The 25,406-nt window shown below is 47.4% G+C and overlaps 2 protein-coding genes across 2 annotated transcripts; both read right to left on the reverse strand.

Moving 5' to 3' along the window:
- Positions 1 to 8,302: 8,302 nt before the first annotated feature.
- On the reverse strand, positions 8,303 to 13,009 carry LOC144167647 (uncharacterized). The gene is made up of 3 exons (XM_077696835.1): positions 12,673 to 13,009; positions 11,402 to 11,554; positions 8,303 to 9,649 (listed from the first exon to the last, which is right to left on the reverse strand). The coding sequence occupies exons 1-3, from the start codon at positions 12,754 to 12,756 to the stop codon at positions 9,314 to 9,316; spliced, it is 573 nt and encodes a 190-aa protein (XP_077552961.1). The 5' UTR covers positions 12,757 to 13,009; the 3' UTR covers positions 8,303 to 9,313.
- A 6,130-nt stretch (positions 13,010 to 19,139) lies between these two features.
- LOC144167648 (cuticle protein 16.8-like) lies at positions 19,140 to 24,896 on the reverse strand. Its single transcript, XM_077696837.1, has 3 exons — positions 24,795 to 24,896; positions 23,374 to 23,445; positions 19,140 to 19,861 (listed from the first exon to the last, which is right to left on the reverse strand). The coding sequence occupies exons 1-3, from the start codon at positions 24,804 to 24,806 to the stop codon at positions 19,607 to 19,609; spliced, it is 339 nt and encodes a 112-aa protein (XP_077552963.1). The 5' UTR covers positions 24,807 to 24,896; the 3' UTR covers positions 19,140 to 19,606.
- Between the last annotated feature and the right edge of the window lie 510 nt (positions 24,897 to 25,406).

Here is a 25,406-nt window from a genome sequence, read left to right on the forward strand (position 1 = left end):
CTATTCTCGCTTAGTTGTAATTCATATTCATTTTGTAGCTGTAAGAATGGCGGGGTAAACAATGGAAATTGCGAAAGTACACGTAAACATAGAAGTACCAGTGCGTACTTCTGTTGGTACTGCGCGCACTGTGCTTGTTCTAGCTACTCAGCGGTTCGGCGCTTTGGGGTTGTCTCAAACGACACTGGCCCTTTGGTGTAAGTGACATTGTCTTAAATGACCCTATCATTCGGGCGTAGCCCATGTTTCACGAAACAATCACTACCGACCGTAAAAAAACAAGGCAGGTGCAAATACCGCCAAAAACAAAGCAAAAGCCAATAGCGGTGCGGATCAGCATGGTGGCGCCATCTAGGAGGACTGACGGTGAACAGGGCTCCTCCGTCCACTGCAGACTGAAGAGTGCACTTAAAGTTCGCTTCAAGACCCGCCATGTGACGTGATGGCAGACGTCACGAAACCGACGATTTGGCATGAGAATAAAATATTAACATAATTGAGTAATTTATCAGTGAATAAAGCATCACCTGCTTCTGGAAAAGCGCTGGGGGCACTATAAAAGACCAAATGCATCGAATAAAACAAACTTGCATTTTGTCTGCATGGGCCCTTTATATTACATAAAAATAAAATAACAACGTACCATTCAAATAGGTTTGTCGCCATGACTTGTAGTAGTAACCACTGGAAAACGAAAAAACCCATTTCTAAGACTTTTTTTACGAAGCGGAGCGTGTATTTGTGCTTCTTAGTGCACAGCCTAAACACATAATTCAGCTACCTGAAGATTGTATCCCACGGGCGATACTTTTCTCACGTTATTTTGCTCCCCGGCGAAGGAAGACTGGGCAGTCTGGTGTCGTAAAAACCTAGCTGGCTTACATTGAGCTTGTTTTAGCAATAATGCCCGATAAGCACCTCTCAACCCCACCATCCAGCCCCACTCAATGCAACGGTAAGTGATTCAATGTTAGCTGCAATGGTGAAAATTTGGTGTGATTACACCTTTAAAATATCTGTTATTCAATTATGGCAGTCCACCGCCGAGCCGACTGGTGAGTCATACTACCGACTAAGCCAAGTTAGGAACAAAAAATAAGGGGAAATAAAGCGAACAGTGTTGTCGAACTGGGTGTATACCTCCGGCTTTAAGTGAACAAACGTCACACTTGTCTTAATCATAAAGATAGACTATAAAAAAGGGGCGGCACCCGACAATATATCCAATGTATTTCTAAACAGATACGCCAACCGGATAGCGAACTATGCATACATAATGTTCAACAAATCGCTGCCAATTAGTTCGCTACCGGCAGAATGAAAAATGGCGAAAGTAATCCGCATTCACAGAAATATCGGCGAATTAATTTCTCTAACAAGCATCGCATGCAGACTGCTTGAACACTTCCTCAGACACATAACATGACCGCGTTCCTTGACCATGAGCGCCTTTTATCAGCATTTCAGCGCGATTTCCGTCAAAGTATATCACCCGTCGCTCAACTTATTGAATTGATTCATGACCTTTCCTTAAACGTTGACCATCAGGCGCGAACAGACATTATAGTGCTTCATTTTTCTAAAGCCCTCGGTGGGGTACGCAAGCAAAAACAATTAAAAAACTAGAAGCAACCATAGGAAAACGCCCAATCAGTGACTGGATTAGGGACTGATGACTGACCGATCACAATACGTTCAAATTCATCAAGAAAGCTCCACAAAAGAGAGAGTCTTATCAAGTGTGCCCGAAGCAGTGTTTTGGCACCTGTTATTTTTAATATTCCGTAATGCTTTACCAAAAATAACCGAATTAACATAAAACTATTTGGGATGATTGAATTATTTACCATGAAATTAATTCACCTGAAGATAATTTATTGTTTAACAGCGCTTTACAATCAGTGCCCGACTGATGTTCCAACGGGCACATAACCCTCAACACAGCAAAATCAGCTCTTGTAAAAACAAGCATAAAACAACTGAAATCAAATTTTTGTTGCACCGTAAATAATGTTCCCTTGACAATCAGGAATGAACACAAATATCTGGGCATAAGCATAACTCACGGCCTCAGATGGCATTGACCTGTCACATCTGCTGCCTTACGCAGACTTTTTTTCTGCTTAGGTGACTAAGGTAAGCACCACAGGAAACAACAAATTTCGCTTGAAATACGTCCGTAGAGCCAACTTTTGAATACGCCAACTTCACCCGGTTTTCTACTGCTAACACGCTTATACACAGACTTGAAAGCGATTAAGTTTATTTATAACAAATACAGGACCACTGATTCGCCCACAGCGGTCTTTCAAAAAAACAGAAATTTGAACCTTTAAACAGCGAGCAAAACTCGCCCGACTAAAACTGTTATACCAGTTAGTAAACAAGCAGTTAAACGTAGATAGCTATGAATATATACAAAAAAAAACAAATTAGACCAACTCTACAAACGAGTTCACTAACACATCGAGAATACGAATGCCGCACCGACTGCTTTAAATTTTCGTTCTTTCCACTAGCCATAAGGGAAAGGAATAACTTGCCGTCCTGCATAACTTAGCAATCTGGCGTAGGAAAGTTTTTCTTCTCTGCTGGAAAACCCCCTGCGCACTTCGGTATAAATCATTTCTTACAGCAGCTGATGATTAAACATAATTAATTTATTTTTGTGTACAGCCATTTTAGCGCTATTTTACGCTTTTACAAAGCTATTTTACAGCCACATTATTGTTGTGACCTATTGAAACTGTACGCCTACTTGCACAAACCTGCACTATCCTAATCAAATTTCGCATATTGGTGTACGTTGTAAAATGCTGTATGTTGTAAAAAGTTGAAGGTTGCATTATTTCGCCCTTCATGAAAAAATTCATGATTGGACTTTCAGCGCGAGTAAAAATCAAAATAAGCAGAAAAAACAGTCTTTTGCTATCTTAACTTCCCCCTTGCGATTGAATATTTGTTTGACCAGCTTACTTCGACGTAAAATAACCGCCGTAAAGCTCAGACGCAGCTCACAACCAACTGATCACATTAAACTCAAGCTCGTCTCAGTCACATGAATCAGCCACATTTCCCACTATCAAGTTAATTCTATGCTTACAAGTTCAAGAGGACTTCATGCATTGAAAGGGACACCTTACGTGTTACCATTACCTAAAACTTCCATGGTGCTGCAAGAAGCCATGTATTAACGGTGTTACCACATGACAAAGTATGCGTAAGGGTTGCTTAGCGTACAAAAGTGTCTGGCTGGCTCACATAAAGAATAACACGCCATACACTTTTCCGTGTCAGATGTGCCGCCCGGTCAAGAGTTAGCTAGAAAACCGTGGGCAAGATGACAGAGTTTGAACAGGTCTTTCAGGCAGCAACGCACGAAATAAACCGAAACTATGGCAGCACGAGCCTAGGATATGAACTAAGCGGAGAAAAGACATGAGCCGCTAGGGGTCATGTAGCAGGACCGCGAAGGTGCGGTTGGTGCATATACCAGGGCCATGTGCGCTGCACTGTCGCTAGCTCCAGCGCCAGTTGAAATCTGGTCCAGCTGCAAAAGTGAAAATCAAGACTATTGTATTGCGTCATCACTGGCGGAAAGTGCTAACAAGGTTCGAAGGGGAAACAAATGAACAAAAATTACAAGGGCACCTACCCTCTCCTTACGATGTAATTACGAAAACATTAGTGCCCAATTGCGGTACGTCTTTTCCCATTGCTATTACTGGAATTGCTTCGCCTGTAATTAGCGTGCTCATATTACTCATGTTATCCTTATAGAGGTCTCTTACATGCGTTTTTAGGTGAACGCGACAACGAATTCATTGAGTTAACTTGACAGCTTTGATATTGTTGGGAATGCGTGCTCGTATCGCATGCCCGACGACCCTGATGCGATTACTATTTAGACCCAATTTACCTTTTTGTTCGCCTCAAATATAGTTAACTTTGTTTATGGGACTTTTATGAGAAATTCAGCGTCAAATCGAGCATTTCTGACCGGCGTTTTAGTCTTTGAGCTGTCAGCCATTTTGTCTACCACCCTTTAAATTTTGACCTTCCCCAATTTCAGCCAAGCCGGGCACATCTGCTACCAGATAATACCAGGATCCAGCACAAATAACTCAAGGGTGGATTGGTAAGGGAACAAAATGCTGGCGCATGCAAGGGGTGAGAGAGAGAGAGAATAGTCTTTAATGGTACAGGTGAGGTTAGCCTGGCAAAGGCGACTAGCTTGGTACACCAGACATGCAAGGGGTACACGCACATCTTCATGGGACAAAGGCAAGTAGCAGCAGTCCTATGTATTCTGTGGGAATTTCGGGTGAGTTCAACCCAAGCAATGACGACGATAAGCAGCAGAAGAATCCGACTAAATGTTCCGTTGCCCAAGAAGGCGATGACGGGAGTAATTACAAGACGGAATTAGCTAAGCTTCGCGTTGCGCAGCGTGTTGGAGCTCTAAACTGCATTCATTGCCTGAGACCGCAGGGCGAAGCTAGACTTCGCGGTCTTCAGAACGTCACCCCACACCATACGCCCAATGAAGCATTTGCAACAGTCCTAGCAAGCCTTTTCACTCATGGCCGCTGAATGAGAGCGCAGTGCGCCTTTCATCCAGCGGCCGTGTCTCACAAGTTGTCAGTGACGCAAGGGGGAGATTATAGCACCGTAAGTGAGGGAGGGGAAAAAACGTGCTTTATTGGAGACCTATACTAAAACACCCTTGCTGTCTGCATCAGTGATGGCCTGTCAGGGTGGTGAGGTCCTCAGGGATGGCGGGTGAGATGGTGGGAGGGTCTCCGGTAGTTACGCAAGACGTCCCTCGGATCCTCGTCGGCATAGACAAACGCGGCAAGAAGAGGTTCATAATAATTAAGATGTGATGTCCCACGTGAACGGTAGCACCCAGTCGAAGTACGCCGTCGGACGAACGTCTTCGGGGAGCGTATGGAGCGTGCGATCACGGAAGATAGTGTAACAATCACAGTCATAGACCAAATGTGCGGCATTTGCAGGCACAAGACACTGCAGACAGAGTCGTTGGGCAGGGTCATCGCCGTAGAATTTGTGGCGAAGCGCCGGGAAAGGGCAAGGTGGTTGTGTTTGTGATGGTGGCAAGCCGGCGAGCCAATGTCTGTGTACCCCGCAGTAACCACTCCAGCATGGGAGGAACAGTGCCGTCACGCTGTTCGGTGCGTTCTAATTATCTTCCCTCACGAAGGCGCCCAAGTATCTGTCGCCGTTTCGGTTGAGCGAGGGCCTTCGTAGGAGTGAAATCGGGCGGGCTTCCATTACTGGTGGGCAATGCATTCAGCGCAGTTGGTTGTCTAGCCGCAGGTCGTCCCTTGCTGTTACCCCACTTATTGCTCTTAATACCCGCATGTGCGGGTACCAAAGCAATTGTCGTGGTTATGTTTAGGTGAGAATGTAAATCCTCGAAAGTTCCGACCGAGTCGCAGAGGATTCCCGGGTATGAAGACGAAGCTCCACTCACTCCCGTGCAGATATTGTAAGCGCGAGCCGTATCAGTTAATTGCAAAAGCTTGTGTGGCAGGTCCGTTCGTGCGAAAGTATTTCTCACCCACTGTGAGGCATGTAGGAGGGCAAGTAGTTCAAAGTGAGTTGTGTCCACGCTGGCGGTACTGGGAAGGAGATCCGAACGAACGACGCAATGAGGGGCGTCAGCCCAGGCCACCGCACAAATGTGTACTGGGACGCTTTCGTCCTCTTCGCCAGTGTCACTTCGTGGAGGCAGCAAAGTCTCCGCCACGTCGGTGTATACGATGTTGTGAGTGATGGGTGGCTTGTTCATGAAGCTTGAATTGTGTGCCTAGGCAAAGCGCCACCGTCTTGCTGAATTTCGAGGGTGTGGTCCCATGTTGCGAGGAAGCGGCTTGCCATTAGTCAGGGGAAATCTTCCCAGCCCATGGAGGTGGTGAGGATGTTCGACCAACAGCCATATTGGGTAATAATACAAGCTCATCTAAGATGGAAAGTCCAGAGTTAGTGCTGCTAAGACGGTCCTTCTGGCCTGAGAGAGCTTGCTCGGCTAATTAGAACAGCAAATTCATAGCACCGTGCCCATAAACTTCACTTAGGGGGCGTATTTTGTCAATCCGGTAACAATCCATATGGCCTCACGGTTAATGTTCTCGTGATGCTCTTGTTGTCCCTTGGTAAGGACATGATAAATGTAATCGTAGAGAATGCTGCGGGAATTAAGGATAGTTCGATCAAGTTGCCGCGTCTCTTTTTCTTTCGTACCCCAATGGATACTTGTAACTCTGGGAACAAGATGCAGCAAGGACTTGCACTGCGTGGTAACTTTCTTGATCCATGACGTACTTTTACCGTTTTGATCAATGTGTGCTCCGAGAATCCTGACGGGATGTTTCCTGAGCGTATATGTCCACAGCGTAGATAGCAAATTTTAATAACGCAATTTCCTTTAGCAAGGGCGGGAGGCGTGGCATTACGATATTGAATAATGTGGGTGAAAGGACTGCACCCTGGGGTACTCCAATGCTGTTGGGGCAAGATGGTCCGATTTAATCTCCCATTTGCTCTCTGTAGCTTCGATTGTACAGTAGCAGCAATGAAAGTCGAGCTAGTTGGTGTGGTTGCATCTTTTTAGCAGAGCTAAGGCGACGGGGACAAAGGTTATTTGCAGTTATGGAAAAATTGACGGCTTTAAAGATGTGGTTTTACATGCTTCAAGGAACACGGGGATGGTTTAAACTTCACTTGCGAAGTATCCATAGAGAACAAGCTGCAGTTTTTAGATTTGACTTTATCTTTTTCCTGTCGCCACAAATGTCACAAGTAGGCACCCCGGTTTGAGAAACCTTGTTTAATTTTAGATCATCGCATTCAAAGCTTGTAAAAAAACAGCATTTCCCACTGCTGCGTTAAGGCTGCGCTTTTAAAGTCCTGCTGTCACATGATGCGTCAGAGCCTTGAAAGACAAAATGCCATGTTACTACAAGTAAATATACCACCCATGTCAGTTTTCGCTCCGAGCGAGAAAGCTTTTAAAGCTTTTAAATCACTTCTGCGATATGATAAGCTTGGGAACACGAGGATGAAAATGATTGTAATACCGCACGTCCATGGGCTGTCACATCGTATGAAGAAGGTATATGCAAAAAGTATAATGCAAAAGTTTTTTTTTTACCCAAAAGTAAACTGAGCTGAGTGTATCCCATTGTTGAGCGCATGTACGAAGAGAAACAGCCAAACTGAAAGCTCCGCTGGAAAATGATATGAACCATACTCCCCGATTTGTTGAATGTAATAAGAAAGGGGTCGTGTATCAGATACCCTTGAATTGTGATCGCGTGTACGTGGGGCAGTCGGGGATATGTCTAAATACCAGACTCGGAGAGCATCTTTCGTCACTGAAAAGGAGGCCCGGTAGCCACTTGTCACTTCATCGCAAAAAATGCAAGTGTATTCCGTCCTTCAATGACACAAAGATACTGTAGTAACACAGCAATCAAACAATAAAAGAAGTTGTGGAAGCTTTCCACATTAAGAGATTGGGAGAGGATTGCATAAGCCACCCATCCTTATCCCTGTCAGATAGGGAAGTTGGTTTGCTGGTGTCAGGGTTGTGAATGGGAAAGGGCGAACAAAAAATCTTGCAGCTGTTTTTATCGATGCACGCACTCATTGCACGGGATCAGATATGTGTGTATAAAAGTTCTTTTTCTTTGTATAAATTTTAGTTGGTAGTCAGCGCCTGCGGTTGTCCTTCTTTCTTTCTCCCCATCACCTTAGCGCTGGTCGAAGAATCGATTGTACAGGAAAATTTTTTGAATGTGACCATATGGCTACGTGCTCCAGCAACTTCCGCGCTTTCTATTACAGCTCTGTGTGGGACGAAGTCGTAGCTTTACGGACGTCCACCGCCACCACAGTCTGTGACTGTGCTGCTGAGGGAGCACTGAGGACCTGGCGATGCAGCATGAGCAGAATATCCTGCGTGCTTAGCCCTTGACGGAAGCCGATTCGAACGTAGCATTTTTCTCAAGCAGCCAATTGAGTATCTCAAGAACCATGCGTTCAACCAGTTTACTGAAGTTGCTCGCGAGGGATATGGGTCACTACTCTTCACTTCACTGCGAGTAAAGTGTAGTGAAGGGACCGGACGTATTCTCTTCCTGAAGGGCGCTATAGTGGCAGTACCAGGACGCAAGTACGTGGCGACAAGCGTTTTCTAGAGCCAGGCCTGTGCCGTGTTGTGGGAATAAATAAATGCATTCAACGCGCATGTGAATACGTAGTATACTGGGACGTTTTATTGCGGGGCTAAATAAATAGGCAACACACAGCACACAAACACTTTCACCGGCAGAGGAAGCGCACAGCTCAACAGACACGACCTGCACACGCAGCACAAACAGATGGCGGCTGCCGAAAGCCAAATGAGAAACCCCGATGACCCGAAAACGAGGGTGAACAAATGGAGGCCTTGTGCGAGTCAAGCACGCACGCGGTCATTTTGTACCATTGCGGAAACCCTCCGTTTTGCGGATCAGGCAGCCTCGGCGAGCGCACACACCCCCACACAGGCACCAACACGCGGACAACGTTCAGCTCGCCTCTGCACACGCACAAAACACACGAAGCGACGACATCACAGGACAAGTTACGAAAGCCCTCTTCGGAACTCCGCAACGCAGCAGCTGAAAACACATACAGCAGCGACGAGCGCGAGGTGCTTGAAGCGGTGACGACAGCGAAAGCAATGCGAGGAACAATGGCCACATTGAAGAGGCTAAAGAGGACAACGGCGAAAACCATTAAAAAAAAAGAATTCTGCTTTCCGGGACAGGCCCGTTAGGCTTAACTCTTGTTGCACCTGAAAAGCCTCCTCTCGGGTTGCGAATAGGAACTGGAAAAAGTTCCGAGGCCTTCTCGGGAAAACCTCTGAAACCACCATAAAACTCATGCCGCGGCCGATATACCGAAGTAGCGAGTGCTGTTAAAAATAGTATCAGTGCTGTTAAAAATAGTATCAGTGCATGACGGCCCAGACCAACCGGCAACTTGGGTGGGCGCGCGGCCAAACGTGCGGCTAGCGCTTACACAACTTACCAAAACTAGCTGTCCGTACGTGCAGCTATGAGTTCGGCTAGCATATTACGCCGTAAAAAGAACAAATACACTGTACACTGCCGAGTAAAGGCTCTCTAAGACATCCTAGTTATCAGTTCTTTCCGGGTGGGTGACGTGAATTGGTGTTTCTATATAAGTTACAGGGGACGGGGCTTCTGGGAATTACTAGGAACTGGTTGAGATTGAGCCTCTAGTATTTGCCGAAGTATCCGGGCACGGCGTAAGTGGGAGTCAGGAAGGCGGCGGCCGCCTTCACGTGGTGGGCCTTGGCGACAACGGCGACGGGCTTGGCGTCGTAGACGGCTCCTCCGGTCTCGCCTGGTGCGGTGCCGGGCTCGTTCGTGGAGACGGTGGCGCGGAAGCCGGCGGCGTCGGCAACGTAGTTCACCTGGCGGTAGATGCCGTTGGCGTCCGTGTAGCCGTACGAGCCCTTCTTCTGGTTGGCCGAGTCGCTGCTCTCCTGGCGCGTCATCCTCGTGCCGAACTCGTCGACCGTGTCGTAGCCGAACTCGTACGGCTGGGGTGGCTGCACGAGCGAGCGTCGCAGATGATGAGGTATTCAGATACTGATTGATTGATTGATTGATTGTGGGGTTTAACGCGCCGACGCAACGCAGGCGATGAGGCGCGCCGTAGTGGAGGGCTCCGGATTAATTTTGACCATCTGGGGATCTTTAACGTGCGCCGAAATCTCGTACACACGGGCGTTTTTGCTTTTCGCCTCCATCAGAAAAGCGGCCGCCGCGGCCGGGAATCGAACCCGCGACCTCGTGCTCAGCAGCGCAGCGCCCTAGCCACTGAGCCACCGCGGCGGGTATTCAGATACTGAGAAATTGGATCTTAAACATGTGGGAAATATCTTTAATCTCATGTTATGGCACCTTAGGGCTTACGGCCTTAGAGAGATAAGGGGCTTAGCCCTTATGTAGTTACGGCTGCTGGAACTGAGCAATGACGAACTAGATTCAAGGATTTCGCGTAAGGTTTATGAGGCTATCGAAGTCGGTGGACCTACTGCAATAAACGTAAAATTTAATATGTACTGCCGTTTGAGCAGAAACCTCTAGAGGTTAACAATTCGGAGATGCACTTAGCATACATTAAAGATCTATTTAGGGGATAATTATATAGACTAAATTGAATGACCTCGGTACACAAAACATTCGGAATTCCTCATCTGGCTGCTAGTCGATTCTGATATCGAATTTATGGTTAGGTGAGCTCCAAAACCGACTGGACGGTAATAAAGCTTTACACCTAATCTTCATTCGGATGTGAGTTCTGATGGGGGTGAAGAAGAAAAACAATCGTGTGTCTTGATTTCAGTGCCCGTTAAAGATCCCTAGGTGATCAAAATTAATTCGGAGCTCTCTACTACAGCATGCCTCATGACAAAGCTGCAGCTTAGGCGCGTTATTCCCCCCCCCCCCTTTTCACTTCTTCCAGAACTTACTCGGAGTTGAGTCCGTCAAACTCACTGATCAAGCTTTGAAATAAATTTAAGTCGTCGCGAGAAAATAAAACACATCAGTTGTTGTGCGAGGATGAATAGGACGAAAAAGTATTTACGGGTCACATGACACCATCCCAACCGCTATCCGAAAATGACTACGCGGATACGAGGGCGAAGAATAATGCAGGAAAAAGAACTAAACCCTGTTCCATCCATTGTGAAACCTGCTGAAACAGCGGATCTGTGGTCCCCTTGTGTCGGCACGAAAGTCAGCCGGCGCTCACCCGAGAACAGCAGCGCCGTCGCCGCGCAAGTTTTACGGCTCTGGCAAAGGAATCTGCAGCTAAAGGTCAGCGGCGCAAGGCTTCCTCCACTCTCCCTCCCTCCCCTAGCGAGAAGGAGAAGAACCGCCCCTGAAATATAACTGCGCCTTCTATCGGCGGGTCTGGGAACCTGCTTGCACCACCGCGTGACGCCCGACCTTCAGCAGACTTACAGAAAGTCTCAATCTACAAGAGCTCCGCTGCTGAAAACTCTGTCATACAAGAGCGAAATAAAGCTGTTCTTTATGGTCGCTCCTGGGTGTAGAGTATACAGCGTTCTTATCAGGTAGATCCCGGACAGTCTCGTTGGCCCAGCATATATGCGAAAAGGAGGAAAGCAAAATAAATGCGATAAGGGGCTCTTTAATAAATGGCTGCGGTATGAAGGGATTGATAAAAAGGCTGGTCACCATTTGGTCGCGTGATAAATCTTACAAGCAGTCGGTTATACACCCCTCATACTAAAAGACTGGTTTACCCATCTCGAAATCGAGATACTTACGTAGATTGGTTCGGCAGCAACAGCCTTGATTACAGCTGGAGCTGCGATTAGGCCTCCGCCGTAGCCGAAAGCCGCTCCACCGTAGTGTCCCGCACCGGCTCCGTAGTGTGGCCCGAGGCAGGAGACGTATCCAACCAGAAGGGCGAAGGTAACCTGCGGAAACCACAAGTGATGCGCCTTGGTGACGAGGTAGACCGGAAACGAAGTTCAACAGTTTTAGTGCAGGATAAATTTAAGGGGGTGATAGGGGGTAGTTTCGTTTTCGCACTAGTTTACTGTAGAATGGGGAACCGAAAACTCCCACAAGCCTTATTAACGTCTAAGCTTGCGTGTGTTGGTATATTAAAGACGTATTGTGTACGTGAAATATCACTAAAATACAACTTTTAGGAAAATATTTGTAGTAGTTAAGGAATAACTTTTGGACGAGCATGGGGAGTTGTCAATGTTGGATTGCTCTCCCCTTAATGGGCTTAATTTTAAAACATGGTATAAATTGTTACTCTATGGTCAAGGGAACGAAAGTAATGACTGCTTTGAATGAGCAGGAGTACGATTTTAAATACTGCCCGGAGAAAGTCGGTTGCAACTGACATTCCTTTTTGCGTTCCCCAGCGCTATTACCTTCATGTAGCGGCTGCCATAATCAGTAACCACTTATTTGGCGATTTTTTCACCCTCATGCGTTCTTCTGTGGCTTTTAGTCAATTAACGTAACCTCCAAAGCAATCAATCCAGGAGAGTTGCCACCATGAAGGCTGTTGGGCGCAGGAAGCTTTTTTTTTAACTCGATGTAATCACTGTTTTATTAATTATTAGTTCTTGTAGCTGATTTAGGAAGTCTCTCCGAAACTCTTTTCGCTAAATTGGGCCTATACTTGCTCAAGGATGGAAGGCCAATTTGCTGGGAAACCTCGGTATCTTATAATTCGTGGCGGTTTCTTTCTAATCATGGCTACGTGCAAGTACCCTGTAGTCCTTCTTTAACTTAGTGAAGGTGGGCCTGAGTTCAAACTGAAGATGCTAATTTCTCATTTAAAGAATGGTGTAGCTTGACGCGCGAAAACACAAGGGAAATTCTCGCTTTGAATTCAAGAGAGTAAGGAGCGATGTTTTGTTGACATCACTTGTCCCCACAAATGTTCCCATATTTTCCCCTATTCCCTCATAAATCCCTGTCTTTTGCTCCCTCGTGTGTTCCGGCCTGCACCGGAAGTGCGGCGGGAGTGTTTGCAGCGCCACCTAGCGGCTTGGAGCGCGCCGCCACTCACCTGGGCGATCATTATTCCTTCCTTGTGGGTTTGTGCGGCTGACGTTGAAGAGCGGACTGAGCGAACAGCAGCGACTGACGACATGTTGCCGGCGGCGGGGGCTTCTTATACCCCCTGGCCACGCGGTCTGCCCAGCGTCCATTGTCCCAATTCCGAGGTCACGCGCTTGGCGTCTCCGGATCGTCCGTCTCCGCCTTCGCCGGCCGCAAAGCGAATCGCCGGAACCCTAGCACCCTCGCCTTCAACGAGAAAGGTTTGCGGCGAGGTGTCGGCGGGAAGCTAAATGAAACGAAAGCCACAAAGAAACAATCGGAACAGAAATAAATGAAGAGCTGTGTGAAAGGGAAAACGCTGATGTGCGGTGAGCGACGGAAGTAAAAGAAGACGACGTGGTTGACGATGCAAATTTTTTCTTCTTCGCGCTTCGCGAAGGAAAAGAGAGGCAAGCGAAAGGTATTTCTCCGCCCTTCCCGGCCGCCCGGTTGTTTCACTTTTCGGCTTCTAGAAGCGTGTGCGGTCTCTGCGGGAAGACGAGAAAGTGGGAAGGGTTGCGTCAACCAGCCCGGCCAACCTTTGGGTGGCACGCCGGAGGCAATGCAGCCCGGACATTGGGAGAGCAACTTTCTGATGCTCCTGATTGCCGCTGAACGAGAGTCTATTGTGCGGCTGACGTAGTCAAGGCAGCGCGCAAGGACACTCGCGCAAAGCCTTCGATGCCAGAAACGAGCTGTGAACAACGACAGCGTCAGACTCGTCAACCAGAAGATGAATATGGATTCAGCGCAATGGCCTGACGCCGTCACCACGCGTCGGACGGGCGAGCGCAGATTCGTGGTCAAATGTGTGTCAGCGCAACACGTCCCGTGCTTCGGCTGGGACCGAGCACTGGGCGGGAGGACGCTGTTTGAGAGTTAGCTGCCGCTGCTGCTGCGGTGCGGAGCAGCCAAGGTTATTTCCGCGCTCGTTTGGCGTGCAGAGGGATGCCGGGCATCGGACGGGCCGGACAGCTGAATGATTAAAGAGGACGGGACGGAGGCCTTCGCTAAAATGAGAGCTGGAGAAAGCTCGAGAGGCGACCCCCCGTTGGTTGAGTTTGTGTGTGTGGTGAAGGCGAAGACGTGTCTGCGGGCGGCGTGCAATGTGGATAAACGCCGGAACCTGCCTTCTGCGGGTGACCGCAGCACCGACTACGGGAAACATAATTACGTGAATGTGTGCTATGGCGTACGGTGTAGCCAGGAAGACGGTAAACAAAATATAATTTCCATTGGGCCCGCATACTGTACCACTGTGTACACAAATTATGGCAGCTGACAGATTGACAGCGTTGTTTATGCGTTTGAGCTTGCAGTCTTATCGCTTGCCTTAATCAGGGCGCGCGAGTGGGAGTCTGATCAGTGGCAAACGGCTTATCGATTGTATTGTACTGGAATTTCAATGGTGTCCCGAATCGAAGCACCTCCTTGCTGCATGTGAAAGAGGAAGGGATCGAAGAGAGTTGAAGCAGGAGTCACCACTGTCTCCGCAAATACGGGTCGCGAAAGGCTGTAAGGAAGGCGGAAAAGGGAAAGGAGAGAGAAATATTGAGGAACAGAATGGCAGGACATGGCTGGTACCATCTTAGATATTGTCGATTTCTTATTGCTGTAAGGTTAAGAAATCGAATGTAAGGGTGTGTCCAGCTGATGAGAAACACCCCCACCCCTCCCCTGAATATATTCAGGAAAAAATACAAATCGAAAACACCAACATAAACAATGCCATGTCAGAGTGTACTTTCTCTCAAAACATCTCAAACAAAAAGAGCATTTACATCAATGCTGACTTCTTATGACCCCCTCAAGAAAGCGCCACAACCAGCCCAACGGGGTGCTCGGAAGAAATGTTTGCGAGGCTAAGCACCGCTATGTCATGAACACGCCGGCTGTCTGCGCAGCTACTGTAGAATACGTATAACTATAGGATGCCATCACCCAGCGTAACATGCAAGGGTCATAAATCCCTTTTGAGTGATCAGCACGCTATCACCCATCGGTACCCCCAAACTTTATGCATGCATTAATGCCAGCCCTTAGGGTAATGTTGAAATATAATGCCTAAAGTCAAGGAGCCCTCCCATCAGCTCACAGGAAACGATATGAAGTCCCGGCTTCCTTAGACACAATAGTGGGGTGACAGAAGAACGAGTTCTTTCAGCCGTTAACGGTGAGCCTTGCCACGGGCAGTGCGCTTTTGTTGATGGCTGCGCCAATGAACTAACCCGAAAGGCCCCCGAGGAGCCTGCTTTGCGTGAACGAGGGTATCAGTTCCTTCATTGTCAGCAGCATTTACACCCTGGTTCCCGCGGAACCATTCGAGAATAAATGCGTCTGTGGGCTCCCATGTAGCACATGCGATTATTTGGAAATTGTGGGGATAAAGTTGGCGGCAAAGTGCCGGGTTGCGGCTTAACTGCGTCTGCGTATGGTAATATGAGTGGAGTAAGGTTACAACACGATTGATTCGGTGATGGTTTGTGCCCGAACGGTTGTAGCAAAAGGCACACAGAAGTGGTGGCAGTTTTTCTTTTGTGTTGGGGCAGTTCATAAATGTAACATATGTGTAGTATGTGTCATACGATGGGCTGATGAAATGGAGGGCTCGACCTTGTATATATACCGGGATGTGTAGTGAGATCTTAATGGTGGCTTGGGATAGGATTGACCATGATGGAGGGGATAGCATGGGATAGGGGTAGGGGGAGGGGTCTTTCGTAGGGTAAAAAGGGGGCAACGGGAAGGCTGGTATCAGACACGATGGTGAGACCTTGGGTGGACGTAGTGTGAATGTGCCTCTGCGCAGCGATTCGGGTGGCTACGTTCTGGGCATGGTTATTGTGGAAGGGGGGGATGGCGAAAGTAGCCGTCACTAGATAGTAATGTGTAGAAATTGGGGCAAACCAAGCTCGTTAGCAGGCGTTTCTGCAGGGAGATCTCCAATTCCACTTATTAAGTTTTCTTGAGTTGTAGGCATCGAAGGGCGATCCGAAATAGGATAAGATAGCCGCTTCTATGATCTTGTGGAGTTTGGGTGGACTGAAGCCTAGACAGCTGGAGGGCGGTTTGTCACAGCATGTTTTAAATTAGGTTGATATGTTTGTTGACTGCTGTGGTCAGCTGGGTGCTTTTCCCATTGTGCTGGGGAGTAAAATAGAAGATTGGGATGTGTAGGCAGCGGGAATTGGGTGGATGTTGACAAGGAGAGTGTTAAGGAAGCGTCAGATGACAGCTTGCTTGCTGTTTTTGTTTAGGACAATCAGTATTTAGGCTTTTGGGGTCAAAATTTCAGACCAATGAATTGAACGTGAGCATGGGTCATCTCCAAGCAGTCATACAGAGTGCCTTCTCGTCTTCGGACTGCTGCAGAAGCTTCAAATGGTGACATTACCGGCATAGATGGTGTGCCGAAGACCAAGAACAAAAAAATTGTCTGTGGCGTAACTCAGTTACGCTTGGGTGTGCGCAGCAAGAGGAAGGGTTAACGTTATTGTTTATCTTGGTTCTCTGTACGGCTACGACGCTTCTCGAGGCTCCTCCTGGTTTTGTTCCGACGACGAAGAATGGCTTCTGTCCGTCTCTCAGACTCACTTTCTATATCTGACGACGAATCCCACCGAGCCGCCATTTCTATATATACGATACAACGCCGGCTCCTGCTCTGTTATTGCAACGTGGTATCACCGGCTCCCTTTCTGACGTCATACCAGATGGCGCGGCGAGTGGCTATGCAAGCTGCGGCGGTTGCAAGGCAACCGCTCAGCTCGCGGTGCAGCCACCGGCCGCAGCGAAACGGCGAGAATACGGCCATTGTAGCTCTCGCTACAAAAATTTCGAGGGCAGGATTTCCATGGTGAAGTGGAACAGGGCGGGAGATAGAATCCACTTCCTTGCTGCTTCCTTGAACTGATTCAGACACACATTAGGGTATTTATTATTGCTGGAGATAACGGTTTTGAAGCCACTGTGGAGGGAGGTAACCGGCATCTTTTCTTTCTACACCGTATCTGGAGATATGCCTGAGAGACATGCGTATCCAATGTGAAAATTTCCCGCCATCCCTATCATAATACTAGATCGCACAGGACTTCTAACCTTTTCTTCCTCAGAGCCCGACTTTCATACGGATATTCGTTGAAACACCATGAATGGTGTTTTGTCGTCACTGAAAATGGTCGCCAAGGAAGTCCACGTCGACTTCCAAGCGTGCCCGGAGTGCCATGTCAATGCGTGCCTGTGGTAGACACTTCGGGATCGTTGCCTATATGAAGGTTGTATGGTTGCATTAAGCAGCGAAACCAGTCGCTCATCAGCGCGTTCTGAATGCACTCTCTCTGTTGCTCCTTGGAGACCCACTCTGGCAATGGCAGCCGACTCTTGTGGTGCCAACCATATGTAGCACGCAAGTTTGTTTATAGTAGTCAGCGACGGGACTACGTTTTTTTTTGTTTTTTTTTTTGCGCCATCCACGCTTGGAAAACGGGCCACGTACTGAAAGACGTCATTAAATTCGTTCCTGCGGAAAGGGCCGAGCCAAGATGTCTGTTCTTTACTCTTGTACGTTCAAAGGGAACAAGAAAGAAAAAGACAATAGGGTTCGTGTTCCCTAGGACACCGCCATATTTGCTGGTCTTGTAAGCGGAAACAGTGTAAGCTGAAAGAATTGCAGCAATGCTTCCTTCAACCGACACCGACGACGACATACATAGTTTGGGAAACTCCTGTTTAATTAGGAAGTGTTCGGGGCAACAAATTTCTACGTCTTAACGGCGACAGCTGATTTTTTACCCTTTCATCAGCAGTGTGGTGGCCAGAAAAAAAAAGTAAGTATAAAACTCACAGAACAAAATTTTAGTAAGGTGAAAAGCTGAGCTAATATTCTCTACGAATAAACAAATGCCCTCACGTGAGGGATATGATCCTGGAGAGTTATCCTTCCCTTTCATTATTTTTTTTTAAATATTCCTCACACATCACGATTCCATGTACGTTAAATGCGAGTTATTTTTTTCTGTAGTCTGCTGAGGTGAAATTTGACCTTCAGCACAAATGCAGCCGCATGGCCACAAAGGAAAGCTACACAGACTTCTCAGAAACTTCACAGTTGAGAAATTCGACCTGGTCCAGTATTCTAAGCCGGGACCACCGCCTATCTAGAGCAGTCGCTCTGCCAAGAGAGCTAACCATGGAGCAATAGATGTTTCAGGTAGCATTTTCTAGTTGACATTCACATGCAGCGCACTCATTTTAGAAATATATTCACACTGCAGGTTGTACGCAATCAATTGAAGCACCTCGAGCATTTGTGTTTCTGTAACTGAGCGGTTTTTATTACTACTTTCTGTACACAACAAAGGACATTTGGACAATACAATACACGGAGAAGCATTCTGGCAACATAGTTGTATTCCCTGAAACAAAACCTCCTCAGATTTTTACCTGTAAACCAGCGCCAGCCACCCAAAATATTATACGCTCACAGGAATTTCTATTGGAAAAAAAAAGAATGATAATTCACCGGTCTTTGCCGGCTTGTTTTCGGGTCTGCGTTTTTGTTCTGACAAAAAAAAAAAAAAACAATGTTATTCAAATCTGACTGTAAATTTAGGTCTTCGAATAAAGTTTGTTCCGTGGGAGCACCTCATATTAAAGCCCAGCCGCCCAGCAAAACAGAGACGTCGATTAAAAAAAAGAGAGAAAGAAATAGGAGAAGAAGGCACAACCAAAAATTCGTGAAGTAGCGCGGTACGTAACAAAAACAAGCTGTGAAACTTTCTGGGAAGTGCGTGTTCAATCTCGACGGGGCATGAACAGAAACGTACGTAGGAAGATAGTTTTTTTGTTGTTTCAGTCTGTGTTTCTTTGCAGGTAATGTCACGAACTGTCTTGCAAGCATTACGTGAGCGAGCGTACCCAAGCGCCTGCTTCAAAGCGCCACGACTGTTATGCGATACTGTACGTAGTGAAGTAAAAAGCCTAAAAGAACCTAGTCTGGACACAAACAACATGAAAGCACAAAGAAACCACACATAAAGTGGGCGAGGAGATATTAACGGGGAAGGACGAATAAATAGATAGACACATCACGAGGAAATAACAAGACAAAACAATACTGTGCACGATCATACTAAGAATGAAAACCGCGGTCTTAATTCTGCTTGTGCGTGTGCAGGCGTGTGTTTCTGTATTTCGCATGTTGCTGTTACCTCGTTGTATCTAAGTCCGTTGTCTTTCCTCCTACCGGTGCGCCTGTACTGTTTTGTTTCCGGTGGTTAAAGAGCTGCCGTTATGATTGAGCGTGATTTCAACATAGCGCAGAAGATGCGTCAGTATTGTAAAGGGACTAGCTTGCTTTCCTGAAAAATAAAAAATAAACGTTTTAAGCAAGAGTACGCGATCAAGGCTCATCACGTCCATTCAATATTTGGCAGTTAATGTAGTTGAGTGATCGATTTAGATGAACCCAGATCCAGCAATTTAGACGTGCCAATAGCTCATGCAAGCATGAAAATTTATGGAGAATAAAAATAGTGATGCCGCTTTTAGTCACACTGAAAAATGTTGCTTTTTTTTCGCTGCTACACGTTCTTAGATTCTACCCAATTATAAATTTACATTATGCCAGCTAAGTAAAAACTTGCTTAGAGTTAACATTGGTTAGTTCGATACGCCTCGACATTCAGGAACGGTGGAAACAAGTTACAGGCCACGGAGTTAGCTTTGCTCGAAACAGTGCTTTTGAGATCTCGGCAAAATGTTCATCACTTGCTGCTTCAAGCCCGGAGCAAGTCGAAGCAGCGGGCCCCATGGCAGGCTGAAGGAGGGACAACGGGCCTCGAGTAGTGTGCGTTGGCTAGTTCGTGTGTTGGAGCGTGAGAGGATCTCAGGCAGCGTTTAACTTAGTGGGAGTATGGCGAGTTGTAGAGGGCGTCGGCGGGTGCGCTGGCGGCGGTGCCCGGCTCGTTGGTGGTCACGGTGGCGCGGAAACCTCCGGCGTCGGCCACGTAGTCGACACGGCGGGTGATGCCGTTGGCGTCGGTGTAGCCGTAGGAGCCGGTACGCGAGTTGGTCTCGTCACTGGTCTCCTCGTGGTAGTGGTGGCCGCCCTCCAGCGGGTTCACGTTGTCGTAGCTGAAGTGGTACGGCTGCGGGGGCTGCAGACGGAGAGGGGAAGGGGAGCGGCGACATTAGCGGAAAAGAGCTTTTCGTTACGAGGGCACAAGAAGCCACAATGGACATTTTGTGGGACCCCCTGGCGGAGAATAAGAAAAGAATAACGAGGAAGAAAGTCAGGCGTGAGACGCTTGACGTATCTACGATCTGTCTGATTATTCGCCTTTTGGGCCACCAGTTTTACCCATCGATTTTATATCAATCCGCTCAACTTTCCTATTTTTCAGCCTTTTCCTTATCTGAAGTCGAGAGCATGACGGAATCCCGTCTGACCGGGAGGGTACATTCGGAACAAAAAAGAGACGCCGACCAGTCCAAACAAAAACATACTGACGTTTCGGCTTCCACCACAAGGCTTCCGTGCTGGAAGCCGAAACGTCAGTACATTTTTGTTTGGACTGGTCAGCTTTACTTTTCCTTATCTCTCCGTTTATTTTGGTTATTTTGATCTGGAGCAATGACGTATGAGCTGTGCAGTTTTGACGTTTTGCGCCAATTACAGCCATAATTGATTGTGCAGCCATACATGGCACTACTTCCTAAAGGAAGAGCATCACGGGATAAGATGGGAAATTAGAGCACGTTATTACGCTTCACGAGACAACTGCTTGCGGGAAATTTGTTCGGGAATTTCAGTAGGACCACAACATGAAAGGAACACGAAAGCACGAGGCATAGAAATACAAAGCTTCTTTCTAGTAGAGATGTACCCGTTTTGCTAAGCACGATCACACAAGAAGCGCACAGTGCGTCTTGTAAAGTGCGGCTTTCAGGAACACCCCCCTCAACACCGCCTCCCGCTCCAATAAACGCTTATCAACAACAATATTCTTGCGCTGCGCACCGTTTCAGGGGCTGGTTACATGTCAGAATAGAAGACCCGCAGTCGCCAAACACGGATCGCTAAAAAAAGAACGTTCAGCGCGAGAAAAAAAAAACATAAATAAAAAATAAAATAAAGCAGGAAAGTGAAAATGAGAGGAAGACTTATGAATGGGGGAATGAAACCGAGGGAAGCTCGGCTGATCTATTTTTAGGAGTCACTAATGAACGTGCGCACCCGTGCCGTACAGTTCCGCATCATGCATTACATAAACAGAAAAAAAAAGAACTGGAAGCGTGAAAAACTGAGCCATCTCCACTCACGTAAGTAAGGAAAAACATTACAAAATGAAGGAGCGCACATACATAAATCGTAAGAGATGTGTGGCTTGGCTGTCCGAGGAAGAAATAAAAGTGAGCTTCCATTTTTGGGCGGCCTATTTATGTCCTTCTAGCGTAATTACGTGTGGTTAGTACATATCTGCGCAGTTCCTATACATTGTCACGTGCTTTATACATGGGGACAATCCTGTGTTGAGGCTACGCAGCGAATACAGCATGGAAGCAGAAACAAAGTAGGATCGCGCGTTGGTGGCTGGAACTCGCTGTTCGAGCGCATTTTTGACTAAACCGTCTTTACCGCAGCTTTTGATATCTCAGACCCTCATTACAGTCCAAGGCTACCTGGAGAGCGTATTTGCTGTACGCTACATAAATGCACGTACGTGAACGTACGAAGAGAACATTTCAACTGCGGTAATTGGCCGAAATCGCCGAGGTTTCCGCCAGTGCTAGCGAAGACGTGTTAAAAATTACAAATAAAAGGAACATCTAAATGGGTAGGTTAGCTAAAACTTTGATGATTCTTTTCTCTCCTACCTTACTTCACGGAGGTTCCTTTCTAACTATAATCCGGCATTTTAAAATTATAATAGAGTGATTTACAATGGAGAAAAGCCAGGGTCGCCGTTGGCGTTGACAGTGAGGAAAAAATCAGCGCGAGTGGAAGAATCAGCAGCGGCATCCAGAGGCATTCACTGAAACCACCGGAATCGTGACGCTCTGATCCAACAGATCGCGTGCGAGCAGGAACTGAACGTTGTCACCACATGCGGATGCCGCTAGGGTGTACGATGACGTCAGCGCTAAGCTGTGATGAGTCGTAACACGTGCTCGCCCTTGATGCACGTGTTATGGATGCGCTTCCGTACCTCTGTGTCAGGTCCACAACACCGTCTTCCTCATCACCGAGTTCTATAACGCTTTCACGTTTCACGATTTATTAAACGACACGTGTAAACGTTCTGCAACTATTATTATTATTTTATAAACATGGGGAACCACAAACTTCAATAATGCCTCCACTACTGAAAAAAGGAACTCCGATAATTAAATTTTTGCCTGGCAAAAAAAAAAAAAAGCAAGCATAACAGCCTGCGCGTCTTGTACAGCAGTATTCAGTTTGCAGCGTGCTTAGCAAAGCTTGTAGCCCTGCGATGAGTGATGCCGTAAGCATCCCGGCCGTTACCGCACCTGTGACCTGCAATGCCGTAACAAGGCGCCTATATTTCCTTCCGGCGGTTCAACTTTCCTTAACGCCATGACAGCGGGAAGACAGGGGAACGGGCGTGCAATCTTAATCTCCAACAAGCATAATATCCAGGAAAATCTCTACGAGAGCAGGAAAGCATCTTGCTTACGTTTGCGTGGGAGCGCCTCATTTAGTCATTTTGTCTCGAACACACTGAGGCGGAAGAAAATTGTCCTATAGACGGTACGACAAAGTGAGAAAGCGAAAAAAAAAATGCAACATCAGTAGGCGGACTAGACGGACTTTCCAATATGGCTGGGTACTCTGTACTCAGTTGTACTCGTGAAACAAAGTCAACGTATACGTGGACCAGCGTGGGCGGTAACGCGACAGTGCGTACGATGACCAGTGATTTTAACGTTTTGCATCTTCAATCCAAACGGTATTATATGCATGCGAGCTCTGTTAGGTAAGCGATGCGCGCGAGGGAATTCCATCAATACTCGTCAACGTATAACCTGTAAACAATCTGACTTCCCTCAGCGTGCCATCGTTTGAAAGCATGTATACGGCGCTCTTGTTAACCATTACTCAGTTTAAAGGTACTGGGCGCCAGTTCTTATCCAAGAGAATAGAACGCAAGCTGCTTGAGATAAATCGCACCGACGTCTTTTTTTACCTCTAAATACTGAAAACTCAACATTATTTAACTATGCGGAAAGGAGTAAGAACAGTATTTCCTTTGTGCTGAGTGGTGCGATTTACACTAGAGGTATTCTCTACGGTCCGTAGCGCAGATGGTTTTCTCGGTTCGAGCGTTCATTGTTTTTTAGCCCGCATCGTCGGCCTCTTTCGCGGCGCGGTGAACAATGGTTACGTTTTACGGCCATTTGAGCCACAGACGTACGCGCCCGGCGCGGGCATGGCCGCACTGTGCGTTCGTAAGGTCGAAGGGAAATTTTTGCCCGTCACAGTCTTGTGCCGGAAGCCACCTTTCGGATGACCGTTCGAACGCTTTCTCTCCATTCTTCCCATTCTCCGGGCTGCGTGACGGTGCATTAGGTTACGTGCGTAGAACCGTGACTCAATCGCTTAGGCAGCGACACTTCTGGCACAGCGCGAGAAGCGTAACGTGGTTACCTCAACCACGCCGCCTCCAGGGTAGACGAGCACCTGGGACATGGCGCAGGCGATCACCGCCAGAAAGACGATCTGCGGGAAAGATATGGACACAGCAAAAATGAGTACAGATAAAAACGAACACATCGCTCTGCCACTGCTACCGTATCTTTAGCACTTGGGGTCAGTCAAGACGAGCAGAATCAAGTGCTGTAGTGGTGAAAAGATTTTTTTTTCACAACATGTTACCAACATTGATAAGTGGGACAACGTATTGTAACGTGTCATGAAATAGCTGTGCGTATCCGGCCGCAGCTGAGCTTCGAACATGGAAATGTATTAAGCCTTCCTTGAACGAGACTCCGCGTTAAATTGGTAATACTACAGATTGTCCATCGGTGTATGGACTTAGAAGCAGGTGCGTTGAAAGTTCAGAGTCACAGTCATCGCAATTGACCAGGGTAAGTGAAAGGTAATTTACGCCTGACGGAAGGTAAGCTACAATACAAAATTAGTCTTTATTTCTTTTCGAGTTAGATTATTTTTAAAATGCGGCTGCGTTACATTGAATTAAATGTCTATTGTATAAGACCCTGATGAAACAAAAACATCTTTTTTTTTTTGTCGTCATGTAGTTTTCAGCTTCGCTTACTTCGTAGAAAGGTTGTTACACGTTACACATCTTATAGTATGTACAATGCGTGAATACCAGGTCTGCGCTAATTCTCTGTGCATTCAGAGAAAGTAGCAGGTAAAGAAACAGGAGAATTTCAGGCTATAGTAAATACGAAACATGCCGCATGAACATAGCGCTACGAGCGCTTGCAGTTTGTGTTGGCGAAAACGTGTCATCCGCATAGTTTAAACGCATTTTGAAAGAGGAGTACTACCGCTGAAAATATTCCAGCATCCTGCATTCTGCTCCATAAACAGCAGCGTCTACGTATGTATTCCATAATTCTCCGTACTTAGAATTAACTGAGCAGCGTCCACGTATGCATTCCATAATTCTCCGTACTTAGAATTAACTGACACATTCAGCGGTGTGTCTGTTTCAAACTCTAATCTGGCACGCTAACTTGAGGTATTGACATTACATTTGCATATAACTCGACAAGTTTATGTCAGAATAGGAGAAGGACATCCCCGGAGCTGCCTTCTGGCAACTTGAAGCAGTATCGGAGGCGATTTCAAATCTCGACTGGTCCTAACTATCGATAATCCGATGCCCTGAAACTCGAGACGAGACACCGTCCGGGGGTATTTCAGGCACATTTCCGGCTCCACCAGAATTTAACGGTGAAGTCCGCTTATCAGGGCAAACAGCAGACGAGGCTTCGAGGAGGACGCGACCAGGGCGTGCAGGCGGCTTCGTCTCGTCCGGGCGAGCGTCGTTAATCCGGGCACTGACGTTGGGTATCCGATGCCGGCGGCCGACTCACCTTAGCGAGCATTTTTGCGCTGGTTGCGTTAGGTTTCACGTCGCAAAGCAACTGCCGTTGTTTGCAGGGGCTGTCGGACCGCTAGGGAGCACAGGAGTGACATGGTGCTGCCGCGGCATCGCTTATATACCCGCGCCGATCCAGGTCCCAATTGATTATGGTGCTCCGCCGATATCAATGGGGTAATCTAGATCCACCCAGCGCGGCGAAGCGGAGAGCATCTTCCTCCCCCCTTCTTGCGCCGTTCCGGCGGTGCGCTAAGGTATTCTGGCAGCATCTGCGGGCTGGCATCCTAGAAAGATAGCGCGCAGGGAAAGGTCGCTGCTGCCTTCGCGAAATCGAAATCCTCCTTGAGGGTTCCTAACGTTGGCGAGCTATGAAAGCTCGAGATTCCGTTCGCTTTCGACGCCTTTCTCCCCCGAGCGCGCTGGCATCGTGCGTATACTTTTCTCTCTTGTATGGCCCCCTTCTCCTTACTTCTTGTACGCTGCGTACTGCCGTGGATGCGGTGTGCGATAGCCCTTCCTCCGGAACAACGACGCAGCTGCTGCTCCGCGCGACGCTTTCGTTCTTTTGTTGTTGATGCTCTTGGAAGGTACGTTTCGGTGTTGC

The sequence above is a fragment of the Haemaphysalis longicornis genome, unplaced genomic scaffold (genome assembly GCF_048455015.1).
Source record: "Haemaphysalis longicornis isolate Haplotype H1 unplaced genomic scaffold, Haemaphysalis longicornis Haplotype H1 scaffold_2, whole genome shotgun sequence".
In the NCBI taxonomy this organism is placed as follows: Eukaryota; Metazoa; Arthropoda; class Arachnida; order Ixodida; family Ixodidae; genus Haemaphysalis; species Haemaphysalis longicornis.